At 36.2% G+C, this 19,612-nt stretch overlaps 1 protein-coding gene across 1 annotated transcript; it reads left to right on the forward strand.

Moving 5' to 3' along the window:
• The first annotated feature begins 1,004 nt into the window (after nucleotides 1–1,004).
• LOC136814443 (cilia- and flagella-associated protein 263-like) lies at nucleotides 1,005–19,295 on the forward strand. The gene is made up of 12 exons (XM_067070990.1): nucleotides 1,005–1,161; nucleotides 13,181–13,272; nucleotides 13,675–13,874; nucleotides 14,116–14,208; nucleotides 14,521–14,583; nucleotides 14,848–14,928; nucleotides 15,428–15,583; nucleotides 15,947–16,054; nucleotides 16,461–16,529; nucleotides 16,840–16,890; nucleotides 18,460–18,495; nucleotides 18,774–19,295. The coding sequence occupies exons 1-12, from the start codon at nucleotides 1,040–1,042 to the stop codon at nucleotides 18,870–18,872; spliced, it is 1,170 nt and encodes a 389-aa protein (XP_066927091.1). The 5' UTR covers nucleotides 1,005–1,039; the 3' UTR covers nucleotides 18,873–19,295.
• The last annotated feature ends 317 nt before the right edge of the window (nucleotides 19,296–19,612 follow it).

A 19,612-nucleotide genomic window follows, 5' to 3' on the forward strand; every position in this document is an offset into this window, starting at 1 on the left:
ATTCTCTCAAAAGTTATACCCTTTTTTGTCTCCGCTGCAAATTATATTGAGACAGACTTCACATCATCTCTTCGTTCTCTTTTGGGTGGCACCTTTTATGGTCCGTCCTTTACCACTCGATATATAATACCGTTTTCCGGTCTTTTTTTCGTCAAATCCCGTAATACCGTACTAAAAAAGGGCCAATCCCGTGTCACACCGTAAAAGTACAAACCCCTCCCCCAATATTCAAATTGTTTTGAAACCAAACATCAGTGCTCAGAAAGTGATTTGACTGTTAGCGGACTTTTGGATTGTTAAACATAAGCACGGTACCGTACATTGAGTTTAAAGCCCCGATGGAGCTTGAAAAAAGTCAAAAAGTGAAGCCTTTAACTTAGGATTGTGTGCATTTAGAAATACGGATTGAATAAAGCCCTTTCTTTGCTTTTGCACGCATGTTCAAAATCTGCCGATAAATTCTAGAAAACTTCGCGGGTCACGCGTTTTGGATGGATAAAAGAATAAGAGTCAAATCTATGTTAGGTCTGTTAGGGGGGGGGGTACTTAGGCAAAAATAGGTGCTGGGTATGTGCGGACGGTAAGGGTCGGGTTTTTCACCTTTCAAAGTCTCTCTAAGGGTTACAAAAATCAGGAAATTTCAAAGTAGTCTCTCTAAGGGTGGGAAATTTTTGAAAATCAGAGACAATTTTTCGAAAAAGTCTCTCTAAGGGTCACTTTTTCACTAAAATTTGGTCTCTCTAAGGGTCGGTTTTCGGAGGTCCCGTCCGCACATCAATCACCAACCCTAGTACCCCCCCCCCCCCGGCCGGGTCTGTTAGGGCTTTGAAATCAATGAGTAAATCAAGGAATCAAGCTCATTAGAGGAAGGGCGGTGATGGTGAAGTGGGCGGGATGGGTCTAATTTTCCCGATTTCTACGATTTACATACAGGTTTCCCCGTTTTTTAATTTTATCTCCATAGTATTTTTCAACCTGAGACACTCGTCGTCAGGATTACATGTTGGGTTTTGTTTACACCAGGAAAGAGTGATCCAACATGGCGGCGTCTGTTCAAAGTAGTTCTGAACTTGATCTTAGTTCAATTGGGGATGGTATCGATGAGGAACCACTTGGCGATCTCACAGATGAAGAACTTTTTGAGCTGGTACAGAAGACTATGTAAGCTCTTTTCTGCAATCAGGAGGTTCAGTTCTGCAAATAAGGAAATTTCAGTGTTGTCGGATGGCGATGCCGATGGGAAAACGACGGGTAATTTTGTAAGCATAGCGTTAGCGAGGATAATTTGAACAGGGCAGGGTTCAGACAGACCCTGGAAAATCTGGAAAACCTGGAAATATGATAAATTTTCAGAAAAATCAGGGAAACTCAGGGAAACCCAGGGAAAAATTTTTTTTCCCAGTCTGCTCAGGGAAACTCAGGGAATTTTATTTTTTGAAGAATGAATGGAAAAAAACAGATTTAAAAAAAGTTTTTTTAGTTTTAAAGTGTTTATTCATATGCAGTATTTGTAGCTTTAATTTTTACCTTAGGTTTACCATTTGTAGCGACTCCAGAAGTCACGCAACTATCGTTGACGTCAAACCAAATGTTTCATTTTTCCGTGAACTTTGAACCCTTGTAACTTTTCTTCTATGTATGCTAAAGCGTTCCGGTTTTTACTAAAAGAAAGCCCGCGATCTTAGCTTTCCAGCGGTATATAACACTGTGGACACGGGCTAGACGGCAAATTGGTAAAATGCCGAACGTTTTGCAACATTTTGAAAATTGTTTGCCGACGGGAGAAAAGAAATTTGCAACTTTCGAAGAATAAATGTGTCTGGAAACGGAGGAAAAAGTAATTGGAGGCTGAAACTTTGTATGTTTATCAGAAAAAGGGTGAGGAATTCAAAAATCACATTCGCTAATTCTAGTTCTTTCATTTTCATGTAGTTTTTTTAACTTTTTTGCTTCTTTAGCATGGGAATGTCCCAAAAAAAAGTTTTTATTTCTGCCGAAATGGATTTTCTTTTAATTTGGGGTTTCTACTTTCAGAAAAACTTATTCTCTACTCATAAGTTTTTGTTCCTCCATTTCCAGAGGCCCCTTGAAAATGGGTCCTACCACCTTTTTTGACTCATTTCAACCTTTTCCAAGCTGTTTCCTTCAAAAACAAAAATAAAACAATGCAATGTCTTCTTTTTTCAAAAAAAGATATATCTTTCGTTATTTTGATAAAATATACTAAATATTTTACAAATATTTTTATATAATAATATTTTAACACCATCAAAGAATTCTCCCTCCAAATTTGAGGTCTCTAGCTACACTAGAAAAAGAGATATGCAAAATTTAAGAAGCATGACTGGAAAATTCTTTTTTTTTCTTTTTGACACATTTTTCGAATTTTTCCAAGCTATTTTCCTAACCTTTTTTTGACATTTTTAGTCAAAATTTTGACACTAAAATTTGAATATCTTTACAACCACTTATCCTCTGGAGGCCTATGACCCCTCATTTTCTTTCTTTTTCAAAGCTCTACAAGATAGGATAGATTTTGAAAAAAAAATGAAAACTTGAAAAATCTTCTGGAGTTGCTACCATTTGATTTGTGTGCCTTTTGTTTAAAGATACATCTCTTTTGACTCTGCTTAGTTTTTATGGTTTGCTTGATACTCAGGGAAAAAATAGGGAAAAAATAGCTAAAATGAGGAATTTCTCAGGGAAAAAACCTTTGAAAATTGATTAAAATTCAGGGAAACTCAGGGAATTTTATTTTCGAAGGTCTGTCTGAACCCTGGGGGGTTCTGGGGAGTGAAACGACCCTTACATTGGTAAACACCCAACCTATTTTGATTTAAAATGTGCTCCTTTCTTTAAATCAGAAGTGGTATGTATTATGTATCTAGTTACAGTACATACAGTGTAGACCTTTTTTTAAAGAGGCAGCCATGTTGAATAATTATGTACTCCAGCATAAAAACAATGATACATCCATGCATAATTTTTAAAATATGCATGATACAGTAATTATGCATGGCTGTATCGTTGTTTTTATGCTGGAGTACATAATTATTCAACATGGCTGCCTCTTTAAAAAAAGGTCTATACACAGTACCGTAAGTTGGTCTAATTCCGACACCCTTCTTTAGAGACGGCTAATATGAAAGCTTGAATCACTGATTGAAAAAGGATTATTCCTCTCTGACCACTAAGCAAAGAAAACAGTTTCAACCTTTCTATCAATAATTTCAGCTGATAAAAAAGGGTGTTGGAATTAGACCAAGTTACTTTACTTTTTTTTGAAGGCTTCTTTGTTTGTCTCAACAATCATCCAATTTGAGAAATCCGATGATGGACCATGACTTTGATGCTATTTGAATCAGCTCTCCTAAGAGGAAAGTAATTCGGCAGCAGTGGCTCGTCCGGTAGTGAATTGAGAAAATGGTCCAATTGATGTTTAAAATTAGTTTTGGAGCAGTTTTTGAGGTTACGGATGGATTGTGGGAGGGCATTAAATAGTCTGGGACCTTCTTCTGACAGGGAGTCTCTCCATATGTTTTTTTGCCTTATGTTCACCTCTTTTAGATAACATTTTCTACCCAGTCTCTGGTTATCAAAACTGAAGATGCCACCTTTGTTTTCAGCATAGTTAAAATTTGGTACAAGCTGTTCTAGGATGCTCCAGGTGTAGATAATCCTGTATCTTTCTCTGCGCCGCTCCAGGCTGTATAGTTTAAGTTCTTTGAGCTTCTCCCAATAGTTGAGATGTTGAAGTGTAGGGATTCCATTCAGGTAAGATTTTTGAAGTGATTCCAGTTGTTGGATCAGATATCTTTTTGAAGGTGACCACAGCTGGGAGCAATAGTCAATGTGTGGTAGTACCAGTGACTTCCAAAGAGTTAGCATTACTTGACAATCTCTTGTTTTGAACGTTCGATGGATCCAAGCAATGATACTTTTGACTTTCTCAATCTGGTTTGTGATGTGTTTGCTGTATGTCATGTTAACATCCAGAGTGACTCCTAAATCCTTCACGTCCATCTTGGTTTCGATAGGAGAGCCAGTGTCTGAGAGGTAACTTGAGTGTTCTTTTAGTTCTTCATTTTTTCCGTAATTAAGATGTTCAAACTTCAAGCCATTGAGCTGCATGTTGTTTAATGATGTCCATTGATACACCACACCAAGGTCGTTTTGTAGAAATTGAACATCAGTGTTATTAGAGATCTCCTTCATTAAACGTGTATCGTCGGCAAATGAAGATAGAAATGAATGTAGGATGTTAGTGTCAATATCTTGGATCATTATCAGGAAGAGAAGTGGACCAAGAACTGATCCTTGGGGGACACCAGAAATGACTTCTGCTTTTTTGGAGAGGATGTAGTCAACAGATACTTGTTGGGTCCTACCGGTAAGGAAGGATCTGATCCATTGCAGTAATTTGCCAGTTATACCATTTCTCTCGATTTTATGGAGTAAGATTGTATGATCTACACGGTCAAATGCCTTGCTGAAGTCAAGGTAAATAACGTCAACGTTACGTCCTTTTTCAATGTGATGGATGAGTCGTTCTGTGTGCGAAAGAAGTTGGCTAAGACATGATCTTCCAGACCTGAATCCATGTTGATTATCGTTAAAGAGGTCGTTTTCTTCTAGATGATTTTGTAGCCGTTTTCTGACAATCTTCTCGAAGATCTTAGTTACATGCGAAGTTAATGCTACAGGTCGATAGTTTTCAGGTAGGCCTTGGTTGCCTTTTTTAAAGATGGGTGTGATGAAACTGGTTTTCAAAAGTTGAGGTGTGTAGCCTTTGTCAAGTATATTTCTCCAGATTAGAGAGAGAGGGGCTGCAATCTGTGACTTGACTTGTTTTAAGAAAATTGCAGGGAAGCCGTCTGGTCCTGCTGCTGCATTGGAGGATAAAGTGTCGATCTCCTCTATAATATTTTGTTCTGAGAAGTCGATATCACTTAGATTTGGTTGATTTTCGGTGATTTCTGGCAAGTTATAGTTGGGTAGTGGTTCCATAAAAACAGAGGTGTATTGATCTTGTAGAATGTTTGCCATTTTTTGACTGTCATTTGTCAGTTGATTGTTTTTTGGATCCTTCAATGGTCCAACCTTCGGTTTGTGTTTTGAAAAGCGTTTCGCGTACGAATAAAAATATTTTGGATTGGATTTTATTTTCGAAGTAGCATTTGTTTCTTGGTTCTTTCTTCATTGGAGTATGATTCTTGAAGTTTAAGTTCAATATCGATAAGTTTTTGGTGAATCTTTTGAGTTGATTTCTTTTCTTAAGCTTTAGGCGTTTTCGCATCAGCACTCTTCTATCTCTGGGTATAATGGTTTTTGTTGATTTCTTTGACATTCTTGAAGGGACTTGATTTTCAGTGATAACGTTTATGCATTTATCAAGAAAAGTACCATATTGTTCGTCTTGGTCTGAAATGGGGTTTAAAATAGCATGCCAGTCAATATTTAGTAAATCTTTTTTAATATTTTCCCAATTAATTTTGTTACTGTGAAAATTAAAATTGTCAAATTTGTTGTGTGAGGTTTTCTTGGTTAAATTTTTACAAGTTTTGTCGAAAATCATATGGGTTGCAACTTGGACCATATGGTGATCTGAATGAATGGTAGGAGTGACTTGGTAGTCGAAAACCATATCTGGATTGTTTGTTAGTAAAAAGTCTAAAATATTTCCGTCTTTATGTGTTGGTTTATGAATTGTTTGATTTCAGTTTAGGTGCATCATAAAATCTGTTAAAATATATATAAGCTGATTGTCACAGCTTTTTGTTTGTGTGTATGTATCGTTGATCAATGTGTGTGGAGTATTGAAGTCTCCACAAATATAAATATCTGGGGTGCAGTCGCTAATGGTATCAATCTTTGAAGTTATTGAAGCGAGCATTTGAATGAACTCAGGACCATCTGATTTGTGAATTTTGTTGGTCGGTTGTCTGTAAAGTATTCCAAGAATAACATTAAGTTGCTTAGAGTATAGAAGGAGAGCTTCGTTTACCCCATTGGAGAATTCCAATAGTGGTTCGAAAAGAGGAGCAATATCATCCTGTAAATAGAAAGCCACTCCGCCGCTGTATCTGCCATATCTAGATTTCTTTCTATTTCTGTCTTTTCGAAATAGCTTATATCCGTCAATTTCTAGCTCCGCCTCGTTATGACCTTTGGATAGCCATGTTTCTGTCAGTCCTAGAAAAATGTGATTCTCTGACTTCAAAATTTCCCTCAGATATGGTACTGAGGACTGTTTGGTCTGAGGGCAAAGACCTTGGATGTTTAAAAACATGAAGTTTCTCAATGTTGCATCATCTTGAAGTTTGGATTGGATAGTTGGTTTGATTGGTTGAAGTTCAGATTCCCCAAGTGAAGTGGTGGTGGAATTGTGGCTTGGGTTTGGTATCGTTGTTGATTTACCAGCTTGGACACTTCTTGAGTAGGGTGAGTTTGTGGTGGTGGTTTTAGACTTTCGTTGATAAATGAGATCATTTGCAGGCGAAAGTTGTCCAGTATTTTGAGAAAATCCAATGAATCGTTAGTTTCTCTGTGGTTCTTTGTTGGAAGATCTGATTTCTTTGACATGGATCTGGTCCCTTTGACGTGTGCAAAAGTGCAGTGGGTATTGAAGCATGTACCACTTTTAATTGAGGAAGAGCACATTCTGGGGTGAAATTGTGCACAGTTAGTTCCAGCATTACATCCTCTTGGACCTTTGTTTCCGTATTTCATGAGTTTTGGACAGGCTTTAGGATGGGTGTACTGGCAGTTTTTACCACGAATACCATGCTTACATTTTCCTTTCATATAGAATCGACAGGTTGGAGGTGTATTGTTGTTACTCTTGTTGAGATCTTTTGATTCTTCAGAGGGTTTGAAGGTTGCAGATGTGAGCTTTGTGTTGTTCTCAATCTCTCTTAGAAATCTTTTCTTCATGAAATCTGTTCTCCCTAAATGATTAACATCATCAAGGTTTTTGTTTGTTTCTTCATTTTTATTGTCTAGAATAACATTTGGTGTAAGTGGGATTGGTGGAAGAGTTCTTGATCGTCTTTGTAGAGGGGGTATTGAGGTGTCTGATGAGAGATCAGTATTACTTTTGGCAGGTGAGGGTGTAGGTGTTTGTTTTGGAGAGTCGGTAACGATTGTAGCGTTAGTCGTGGTTATTTGTGTAGGTGTTTGGGTAGAGTTAATGTTGACATTGTTGACATTAGCATTGGCAGCTTTATATGTATTGTGTGGAAAGTTGATTGTGTTTTCCTGGCAATGTTGGCAAAGATAAAACATACCAGGAATTTGGTATACCAAGTCTCTCAATTCCTCATCTTGATCAATAAAATTCATGTTCTTTAACAGATTTAGGTAACACGGTCGATGGACTTCTTGCCCACAGGAGCCGCATTTTAGGAGTGAACTGTCATGTATTTTTACTCTGTATGACTGGTTGCATATTTGGCATATATCTGGAAAATAGCTTTGTATAACCACACATAATTTTTCAATGGCTTCATCTTTGTTCATAAAGTTAGTCTCTTTTGACAGGAAATTCAATGTTTCCATAATAGGATCCTTTCGACACGATTTCAGCGTTTTTACGTTGTCTTTGGTTGGCTTTTCTGGATCGTAGAGTCTGATGCAATTTCTAATTGTTTCGTTGCTGGCCTCTTCCGCTAGTTCAGCAAGAACTTGCTTCCAACTATTGATGAGTTCAACCGATACAACATTCCTCATGGTGTTTTGAGAGTTTTGTTGAGTCGGCATGGCTGCAAACAAACAGCACCAAACCAGAGACTGGGTAGGTACTTAACTCAGTGATTCAGTAAAATTACATTGCCAACAGGAGAACTAGTTGAACAAATTAGTTGGACGAACAAAAAAAGTAGATGATTCAGGATAAAAGATACCTGATCAGCTGCACATGGGAAACCATTCACTGTCATGTGCAGCTGCTCCTCAGGATTTGGCTAAATGCCTGGGTGACCAGCCACAGGACCCTTGTATTGAGAGGTGAGATTGAATGGAGCGTTGGACGGAAAGAAGCAAAAAGTAAAGTAATACCTCAATAGTCCAGGGCTAACCTGGTGTGTTTAAGCTATGTGGTCTTTGGTCTTTTGTCCAGGTTGATACTTGATAGCCAGCACAAGCCAAACAAGTTCCGCTTGATCGGCCACTTCTGAGTATAAAACAACTCAGGTGGGTTGGGCTACCTTTGGCCTTAGGCCCCGGGATCAGCAGCCTCTACCCGGTATTCGTTTTCTTCTTGACTTTTGTTTATGTTTATGTTTTTTTCTGTTGCTCTTATTCGCTAATTCTTAATGGAGTGAATTTTTTTATCTACCACGGTAGGCTGTAAAGTACTTTTTTTATGCATTTCGTCAGTTGTTTCGTTAATGAAAATAATTTTCATGTAAAATTGCTTATAATTTGGCTGCTTTTTTAAATGAAAGATTTGCAATGTTTACTGGAACTTCTAGATGTCTAGCCCAGACCCGACCAAACGTACTTGTCAAACCAATCGAACTAATCAAACTCCATCGCACAATTAAAGTTCGATTAAAAAAATTAACTGAAGATGTGAATGAAAATGAACTCTAAGATTTTTTAAAAGATTGTGAGTGTTCGATTAAGTTCGATCAATGGGTATTGGTTGGATCAGTTCAATAAACCAATTTTGTTTGACAAGTTTGTGCTGCTCTGCCGCCGTATATTAGCTTCTTTTCAAAGCCATATTTGGAATGTAAGTCGGGAAATTACTTCCGATAATGGGTTACACACTTTTCCTGTATCCTTTTAGTGCCAGAGGCGGTTTGTTGGGGCGTAGTATTCCGCCACTTGGCAGCGCACAAAATCGCAACAGAGGGGCTACGGACTTTATTCTGGATAGACAAATATCCGGGTACAATAAACGTCTAGCTGTTAAGTCCGGGAACTGTTGAAATGGCAATCGCGTGCCAGGACAAAGTTTTTGCAAGCAAGGGAAGATACGAGGATTTAATATCATCGAACTAATCGAACTTTTTACTGACCAAACTTATCGAACTGCATTGCTTCAAAAATTGTGAGTGTTCAATTAGGTTCGATTAATTTTTTAAATCGAACTTTAATCGTTCGATGGAGGTTTAGCCTGGGTGTCTAGACTCAAAATTTTAGAAAAAAAACTTTTACCTCATCATAGAGGGGGGGGGGTGCCCAGTGCACGAATGCCAAACTTCTTTTTCACTTTTCTCACTTGCTTTTGGTTTTTATATAAATCCTTTTTGACCATATCGTAGAGACAAGGTTGAAGTCCTTCTTTCAGTTTGTTTTCACTTTATTTGAAAGTTTCTTCTTGGAATAATAAGCCATTAAAGCGAGCGCTATTCGGACCCAGTCCGCAAACAAGTAACGTGCGCAAACGATCTTTTGAAAGAAAAAATTAGAGCTCCACTCGCAGGTAATACTTTAACTCTCCTCCGAGATGATACAGGCGCTGTGGTACAGTGGTCATAGACCTTTTCGCCTTTCTATCCGCCACATTGAATTGTATGCAAAAATTATGGTGGCTTAATTGCCGTGGTGAACTTCCCTTGGAAAGTATGCAAAACATATGCAAAAAGAAAGTATTAATATAAAACTTACATGCATAATTGGCATTATATTGAAGTGTAATCTTGGAGAAGAAAGATTAAATTTGCTTCTTTTGAAAACTAGAAATAATCAAATTCGCTCATCTCTTAGAACAAGCACTTCATAAAACCATAACATTAGACATAAACTCAAGCTGAAAAATCACCCGCGAAGGTACATACAAAAATAATCCTCATTCGGCTGACGGTAAATTTATTCTCCTGGGAATAGAACCGCCAAAACGATCAAATCAAAACATTGATCTGAACCTGCTGAATGTGTGACGTCATAATTTTAATGCTATCAGTTTGCGTGTTTTGAAAGTTTGATGTGTATACTCTGTCCTGGTGGAATTTTTTAATGGCATGAAAACATAATATGCAATGTCTTTAAGAACAAATTTCTAAAAGGCTTTTGTTGTTCTGTAAATATTTCTTTTTGGATTTTGATTAAGGAATTTCATCTTTTATTTTTCTAATGATTATAATATTTCTTTATAAGATACTTTGTTGTATTTTTAATCTTTGTGTAAACTTGCATATGTTTTGCATATTTTCCAACTAAATCCAACCACGGCTTTTTCGTTCCTCTATTTTTGCATACAATTCAAGATGGGGGATGGAAAGGCGAAAAGGTCTATTGACCTTGGTTGTTGCACAGGCGACTGAGGTTCCATTCCCACTCGCAGCGGTTCACTTGGCAAGTGAATGAACCTTCGCCCGGGTCAACCCATGCAATTTGAGGAGAATTGGGTAGTCAGTCCAAGGTGCTGACAGGGCGGTCATTGAAAGCATCTATAGTTGGGAAAATAGGCCTCAAAGCCTCCTGCAACTCAACCAAATAGAAATAGAAATATTATAGGGGTATTTGAACTTTCAGAACCACGCGCTTTTTCACTAAAAAAGCGTCTTTTTTATAAGAACTTTAGCTTTTTACTAACCTGCTTATTTTTGTAAATATTTTCTTGTCGTCCATTTTTTGTTTTCTTTTTCAAGTTTTGCTGATCGAAAAGCATGGCAATGTAGTGTCTTCTTTTCCCCTTCTTTTTTAATTGAGATCGCCAGCTGTCAAATTTTTTGACGTTGCAATGTCTTCATTTTGAATATGGTATTTGGATCATTAGCAGACTGGACCCTTTTTGATATGAACTACTGGTGATATGTTTCTATTGATTTTGAATTAATGAACTAACATGTTTCAATGAAATTTCGTGTGATGAAAGATAACAGGTTTTTAAAAGAGGAAAGTCATTTTCATCCCTCCTCTTGCGCATTATCTTCTTATAAAAAATATTTCCTCTCGCGATTAGCCATGTTTACAAAAATCCCGAATTTCGTGATTTTTTACTTGGCCTCTTTCAAAATTGGTTTGGTGTTGTTCTAGTGCTCCGTTTATTTCAATAATTTTTGGACAGATTGCAAGGGATAGTTTGAGAATTCTGCTGCACAAAGGAAATTCTATAGAAGTTTGTTTTTGGTTGTTTTTTTTTCAAGTTCAAAGACGTTCGTTTGTGTACTGGGGCCGTTTGTGCACTGGTGACTTGACTCTAGCAATACAAAGTTTTACTTTTTATTTTAAATTTTAACTTTCAACTAAAAAAGTTGGGTACATTTTGTTTGATACTGCCTGTGAGTGAACCCTTGTTGACATACTATCAAAACTTGGTAAACCCAGGCAGACACATAATTAAATTACTATAAAACCTCTTCTACCAACTCAAAAAGCTTTCAAAACTACTTTAAACTACATCAAAACATCAGCCACATTTATAAAGGCTCCTTTCCAGTGGCCATTTTGTTTAGATATGAACCTGTGTTTTCATTTGTTTATCTTTTTTTGCAAAGTCAGCTTTTTCCATAAATTATGCGCGCGCATAGAAAGATATACAAAATCCCGCGGAAATGATCAGTGACTGGTTGCGTATTGGTCAATCAGATGCACTCACATATGCAGGGACAAATATCCCTGCAGACGAGTTAGTTGGACCAGACCGTAAACCAGAGACAAGATTATAAAAAACTAGACAGTGAAATAGTTTACAGTCTGGATATCCAGGCTATCTGATACGTCCAGAAGCTCGAAAAATCAACACTGGAACTAACAAAGGACAAAAGGTTTCCGGTGTGGCTGAGGGATACTTTTTGGCACTGGACAAGAAACACACCGAACTGTCTGGTGCGTTGGCAGGGTTGTCTTTGAAATTCAGTATGTGAATAGAGCAGTAAAAAATACTTCTTTTCTATTTTTCCTTTTTTTTTGCAAAAGTTTGAGGAATGAAAATAAAGGGATAAAAATAATTGAATACAATACACTGTGGATCCGCGGCACTATCTTAAAGCTAGAATCGCTTCGTACAGGTACTCTTCGCTTGAGAAAATGATTGAGAAATTAAAGTTTTTCAATTGCGCAGGAGCATTCTGGCATTGATGTCCTAAGGCCCCTTATTAACAGAAAAAGCCTATTCTGAGGTTAATTCTTTGTGTTTTAATAGTTCCCAACTAATTAAACAGAGCCTGGGTTGATTATTTTGTTCTTTGAACTGAATTCAAACTCAATCTTTGAAATAAAAACGGTAGCAGCTCAAAACCCTGGAAATTTGCCTGGAAAAGCAACATGCTTCAAAAAACTACATGCACACAAGTTAAAAAAGCCACCCCGGCAGAACATCTGCAAACTCTCTCACATACAAAAAAAATTAATCTGTCAATCATTTTCTCAAGTAAAGAGTACACAAAGTGATTTTAGCTCTATGAAAGTGTCGCAGATCATCAATGGATAGTTCAGTTGTTTGGGAGTAAAGTTATTAGAATTTCAATTGACGTCATTAAAATAGATCAAATCTATGCAGAATCAAGGTATTTTCAGGATTACACAAAATTTCTTCATCAAAAAACATCTGTCTAGACTGAATCTTATTCTAATTAAACTTGAAAAAGACACGTAAAGTGGTCGAAATATCATAAAGAAAAATGTGTTATATTTTATTTTGATTTGGTTGCACATCACAAGGCTTTTTATGTTTCACTTATTCTAATTAGTGATATACTTAAAATTAAGCCCAAAATGAGGTACGGTCTAATTGTGCACAAATGGGTACAAGCATGAAACTTTGCACCATTGTAGTTTAGGGGTCAAAAATGGATTTGAATCTCAAAAAATTGGCACCTGTTTGTGTATTTTACAGACCAGAACAGGTTCCCAGGCTAAAATTTCATGTTACATGTTACTACTTAAAAACATAAATATAGTTCCTCCCTCGCTAGGAACTAACGTTATATCGCCAGAGGTACTAGACTATGTGAAAAAAAGAGCAAAAAGAATAGAAAGAATATAAAGAAGTCAGTTCGTCTGTGTGTTACCAGCTTTTCTCTGGATTGGCTCATTTTTTTCACAATGGTGCATGATGGCAATACCCTAAAATGTGACAGCTGAATTTTTAAGAAAAAATTTTTGGGTAAATTTTGGTCTGAAAATTGCCTATCATCACCCGTCACTGCAATATCTTACCTAAGCGTTGGTAACTCTGCTGTCGACAGTAAATAGATAAATATACATACTTATTATTACACTAATTTAGGCGTGCCAATGAAATCTTGAAGATCGAAACAAAAATGTTTGAAAGTCACTTGAAGAGAGTGGATCCTAAAGATTTGACTGACCAAAATGCTGGTGAGTGTTATAACTTTGTTTTCTTATCATGCCCATGTCATGTTTATTTTAAATATTTAAAACGGTTATAACCGTCTTGGGAATTGGTGAAAAGGGGGTTAAACGATGCCTGTAAAAAGTCGTTTTTCCCCTCAAAATGTTTGTGGACATGTTTTGTATAGCTAATAGTAGCAAAAATATCCCAAATTTTCTTAGTTTGGTTCAGTCATTTGTAATTTTTTCTACCGAGAGGTGTTTATAATATTTCAGAAAAATTGATTCCTTATATAATACAGATATATTTAACATCATATAGTAATGTGAGGTAATGAGTTTTGAAACTTTACAAACAATGTGTGCCATTTTTTCAATAGAATTATTCTCTATGAGTATTTTTATCCGAAATGGTGGCAATAATTTTAGGCTCGATACAATCGGTACCAGACCCAGTGGCGACGAAAACATTTCGTAAGCGATCTCGGTCACGTGGTCACTCCATCGATCGCAATCTGAAACTGTCAGCGGAACAGAAGTGTGACATCGCTACACGAGAGCTGGAAGAACTTCGCGAATCAATAGATAAAATGAAAGAAGTCGCTGAAAAGAAACTCGATAATTTTAAGGTAGTTTTTCTTACGTGCTCTCTAACTACTTTTAGATTTTTTTGCAAATGTTTTTGGTCTTTCTTTTCATCAAAATCCAACTTGATGTCGTTCGAAAGCATTGAAAAAATGAATGAAATTAAAACATGTTAGAATAGATTTAAAGAATGTTTTTAATTGAAATTATTTCCGCGCTAAATCTTTCCAGTGACAAAACAATAAGATATACATCGTGGATGAATAATTTTTCCTCCTTTCTTAGGCGATCATGGAGGAAGCTGACATTCGGCATTCTGAGGTAAAGAAGACACAATACGAATTCAAAAGAGATGTTGTCAACGGTGCCGTCAACCCTGTAAGTTTTCCTCCCCCTTTCTTCAATTCTTCGAAAATGTGCGACTTATTTGTTCTTATTTTTTTTACACTTAGGGAATCGAGTTCTTCTTTAAAGCAGGTAGACTGGAGTTGTTTGTATTCCGTTCAATACAGTAGAGTTGTAAGGGATAATATCAGTTTGTCCCCTCTTCCATCTTTTCCGTAAATTTCTACTATATCGTGCTATATCTGAATTAGTCGTCTAGCATAGGCCAAAATTTAGTTGTTGCAGACGCTATACTTCATTTTTACTATCTAACAACTTCAATTTTGAACCTGCTTTTCATATTAGAGAAACGGACGAGTGATAGCAGAGAAATTGGTTCGATCAGTGGAAGACAAACTCAGATCAAGGGTTAGACTTTATTTACCACGATTATCAATCCATCGACTCTATCCTTTTTTTTTATTTTCTTTTTTTTCACTTCAAACTTTGAAATTTCGAGTTATGGAGATATGTTTTTAACGCATTATTGACTGAAGAGAATAGAAAATTTGCTCAAGTTAAGGAAACATTCGATTTATAGAGGTTCAAGTTAAGGAAGACTATCATTATACTCACATCTTGTGTCATTGTGTTATTTAGCCTTTAGAAATACCTTTTTTATTATTTTTTTAGGATACTTTGATCGAAAAACTTCGTCTGAAGAATTCAACATTGAAAGTGTTGAAGAAGAAGTTGCAACTTCAACTCAAACAGGTTCGTGGGATGGTTCTTACTCATGTTGAAATGTTGATACATCAATTTTAATGTTGCTATAATTGTACTTTGGTCATATGATTCCCAACTGAACTGAACTGAACAAAAGTCCCAACCACAAATTATACAAATGATGAAATCTATGGAATCCCCGTGCTGTCTTTATTAGCAAGTTTATGTATGTGTGTTTTTCTGCGATGGAGAAGTTTAGCTTTCGATTTGTTTAGATGCTGAATAACTGAGGGTAAATCAGCACTTTAACAATCCTTGATTTGGTCGGTCAAAAATGCGGATTATTTTAAATTGCTTCAGTCAATCCGTTGTCCTCAAAAATGTGCAAATACACAAACTCGCTATTATATTATGCCCCCTGACTAGAAAACGTAAAAGAAAGCTTTTTCCATTTTTTGTTGATACTTTGAAGGAAATCACCATTCCTTCGTCTTCTCTTCCACCCTCCACTTTTACAACCATGCCATCCTTTTTTGTTTCTCTTTAGAAAGAGGAGATGGGTGAAGTGCTACACGAGGTGGATTTCAACCAATTGAAGATTGAAAACAGTCAGTATCTTGAAAAGATTGACGAACGTAACCAGGATTTACTTCGATTGAAATTGATGGCAACCAACGTTTTACAAATACTTAATACTTATAAAGTAAGATATTTTGAACAGCTTTTCCGTCTCAAAATTCTGGATAATTCGCCTTTTTCCAATTTCCGTCTCAGACGAAAAAACCTTGCTTTGGTCACTGAGTAAGACAGTTGTACAATATTGAATTATTTGATTCATTTTCTTTAAAGAGCAGTGCTGCCATGGAAATCAATTTTTATTTTTTCTTCCTGTTCTTCTTACAGAAGAACACTTCTTACACTTACAGATATAGTGTTTGAGTTTCACGAGTCTTACTTTTACCCAGAAATCCTTGATAGTATATTCATCATAAACAAAAAATGTCGAAAGAATTCTGATTGGTTAAAATAGAAATTTTTTATTTTTATTTTTTCATATTTTATACAGAAAAAGTTGTCATCGTTAACGATGGAATCAGATCGGTTGAACTCGGAAATCACTATGCGGAAAGACCTATTCTCAAAGATCGAAGCAGAAATGAAACTGGTCGATGAGGTCGGTATTTTCTATGTCAACCATCACAAAACTTTCTTTGAATGAAACTCGGCGAAGATGGAAAAGGATTACATTGATTTCAACAATAAAACAAAGGCTATTTCTCATTAAATCGAAAACTAGCAAGTATTTGAATTCGCCCATCAGCAACATTATTCAGGACCCATGCCTTGATTTCCAAATTAGATTGATCAAAACAAGATTGACTCAGGCGTGTGCAACGAAAAAGATAATTTTTACTTCGATCTTGTTATATGCTTTGAAATGGGCAATTCTAGAAAAAATTTGTACCCCTTATGTTGTGGAGGTCTTTTTTGAGAAAGATAAAGAAAAGGATCGGATCGCACGTGACTTCGGTCGCAAATCTATTTGCTTATTTACTATCAATCAAGATTAAACTTTTCAGGAAAAAAGTACAGCAGAAGAAGTGAATCGAAAATGTAAAACACAATTACAGGACTTCAAAGTACCTGAGGTATGATCCTTTCCATTAGCTCGTATCATGAGCCTCATCTCCTTGTCATTTCTGAATCATGTATCTTTACTTTTGAGGACGATGGAGTAACTGTAACGATATGGAACAACCTGCATTTCTGACCCGTCGTCCTCAGTCATCTGTATCCGTCGTAGGAAAAGTGTTTACCACAAGCAATTATGTAAAGCTCTCTGTGTTTTCGTGACAAAAATAATCTTTTAAAGCTCGCTAAACGAAGCCCTGCTTTTGATAATATCTGTATAATATAAATTAATTATTATAATATAAATTAATTATTTTTTATCTTTAGGTGATGGAATATGTCCATGAAAAAGCTGAATTATACGAACTGCGGAAAGCCGTAAGAATCCTGCATCTTTAGAAATATTTATGAGAAAAAAAATTATTTACTTGTTTTCCGGCTGCTATGTTTAACCCCTCACGCCATCATGAGCAGTTTAGGTAAAACAGTGACCGGTTTATAAAAAAGCTTGTCGACTCGAAATTTCTCACACGGCCTTAGATGGATAAGACTGCATGGCACTGGTCCTCTTTTCTTGAAAAGGGATGTATATTTACAGAAAAAACACCCTTTAAACCAATTTTCAAAATCGACCCAGTTTAATCAGCAAAAACCTCGTCTATCACCAAATTCATACTTTGAGCCATTTTGACTGTAAAATCGCAATTAGACAGGTGATCACGCTAAAATTTAAAAAAAGTACCATCACTTAAAAATTATAAAATATTCTCGAAGGGTTGATTTTTTTAATAGGGGCCTTGAGACCCCCCCCCTTTAATATGTCATGATAAGTGCTATGACGTTGAAATTTTGACTAGTGTTTGTTAGATATGGATAATTCAATATGACAAAATTTTGATTCGACCACCTGTCGTGTTGGTATTTTACAGACCATGGTATTTTATAAACTTAACCAAAATCATGTATTGACTGATTGGCTTGTTATCGATTTGGCTGAAATCTGTTCAGGAAGGCTGATATGTCAAATAGAAGAGACTAGTAATAGAAAAACTCGTTCCCATGAGTATTTGGGATTTTGCAGACTTGTCTGTAAAATACACGTTGACCACCTGTCGGAACTCAGGAACTATATTGAAGTTTTGACTTATTCACCAGTGATAGATATGGACCTTATCAAACACATTGCAAAATTTCAATTTAGCCACGTGAGTGGTTGGTTTTTACAGACCGGTCCGTTTTTTTACCTAAAATGTTCACTTTCAGCATAACCACTCGTCCGAGTTTGCTGAAATTTTGGCTGCATCAATACCTTACGCTTGTCAAAATTTCAAGTCAATAGCGTTTTCCAATCACTAGATACAGTATCCTAGGGCTGTTAATGCAAGAAAGGGCAATTTTAGGTCGGTCTGTGAAATACACGATACCAACAGATGGTAAAAAATTTACCCTCAGCCCAAAAAAAACACATGTCACTTGGAATTGCCTCACAAAATTTGAACAAAAAAAATTAAAGTGAAAAAAAGTTAGGGGGGTCCTATTTTCGGTATTTTCGAAGAGTGATGCGAAATTTTTATCAAAGATGCCAATTCATATTTGGTGCAAACTTGCAAAATTTTAAGTCAATTGGATAAATATTTCAAATGTTATCAAAAAAATTGTTTCAGGGGAGGGGGCACTTTGGTCCCCTCCCCCAAGATGCTCTAAGGGTTAATAATAATTTCTGCCTTTACTCGTTTGATTTGGTTAATAGACCTATCAACCCTCAACGCAGAGGGTACGGGTTAGCTTAACAGATACATTTGAATCCAATGTCTGAAATCGTTTCATAGATTTCTCCCATAGACATGGAATTCCCTACGTCACCCCTTCCTGGTAAACTCGTCTCAATTCCTATGTGGCTTTAAGGGTCTCGGATGATAATGTGATAATTTATGTCTTACTTTCCAGGTATCAAGCTGGGAACGAAAGGTTGAGATTACATCGGTAAGCAAACATCATGGATAATTATTTATCATTTTTTCCCGATACAGTAATTAATACGTTGATAACCTTTCTTGCAATACATCCTTCGTATTATGATTTTACTATCTTAGAACTTCTTATGCCGCACTGGGTGTCACTCCTCGCTGGCATGAAAGTAAAAGGTTCAATTTTGAAAATGGTTTTCCTAGGAAACTGAAAATTTCAAAATTTCAGGCCAATTAAACACTTATTTATCCTGGTGCTTTGATGGCGAAAGTGCGTTTCTTCCTTTTATTTAGATGGCTTTGAAGACTCATTTAAAAACGTGGCAAAAATTGAAAGGACGAGACCAATATCTACCAGAACAGACGATAAGCTCTTCACCGCTAACCAGCTAAGTGGAAAGTTCTTATTTTGTTCTTATTTTGTCTGTTCTTTACTTGCTCCAACTTTTACAATCTTTAGACGGCATTGGGGCGGTTGTCTGAAATGAATTGTGCAAATGGTTATACAATGGAAATAACCCTAGGGCGTACTTATCAACAACACCCACTTTACGCGACTCATATTGTACAATAGTCCAAATCAGATTTGGTCAAAACCTTCTGATGTACAAATTATCGATTTTTATTTTCCTAAATTGTAAATATACCATCAAAACTACACTAATTGCGCACTTACCAAATTTTAATTTAATTGTTCATAATAGATTGCACTTATTTTCTTAAAATATCATATAAAAGAAAGATAAAAATTCGACAGAATATCGATTGAAGTGTTTGAAATATTGTCAATAAACTTTTAAAAAATCTTGCAAAAAAGATCTTGTTTTGATAATTTTTTAAGGAGAATTTGAGGGTTTCAAATATTCTAGCTGCAAAGCAGGGGAGTTTTTATGATTATCTCCAAGCTTTTAATATGTCACCAAGGCTTCTTAAAGAGTTTCATCAAAGAAATTAAAAATTCCGTATACCTTCTAAGTTTGAAAATAACCAAAACTGTAAACTTGAACTTTTTATAAGAGTACAAATGAGTCTTTTTTTGAGTTTAAAAGGGTATTAATGCAGGCCTTTGCAAGATTCTTTTTGTACTTTACTTTGTAGATAACCTTCAATTGCGTCATATGGTGTCTCCGAGT

The sequence above is a fragment of the Clytia hemisphaerica genome, unplaced genomic scaffold, assembly GCF_902728285.1.
Source record: "Clytia hemisphaerica strain Z4C2 unplaced genomic scaffold, Clytia hemisphaerica genome assembly, whole genome shotgun sequence".
Taxonomy (NCBI): Eukaryota; Metazoa; Cnidaria; class Hydrozoa; order Leptothecata; family Clytiidae; genus Clytia; species Clytia hemisphaerica.

Coding starts and splice junctions, on each gene's coding strand:
- LOC136814443 (XM_067070990.1), top strand. CDS start 1,040: ATGGCGGCGTCTGTTCAAAGTAGTTCTGAACTTGATCTTAGTTCAATT. Junction 13,273..13,674: donor TTTGACTGACCAAAATGCTG/GTGAGTGTTATA, acceptor CAATAATTTTAG/GCTCGATACAATCGGTACCA. Junction 16,055..16,460: donor AAATGAAACTGGTCGATGAG/GTCGGTATTTTC, acceptor TAAACTTTTCAG/GAAAAAAGTACAGCAGAAGA.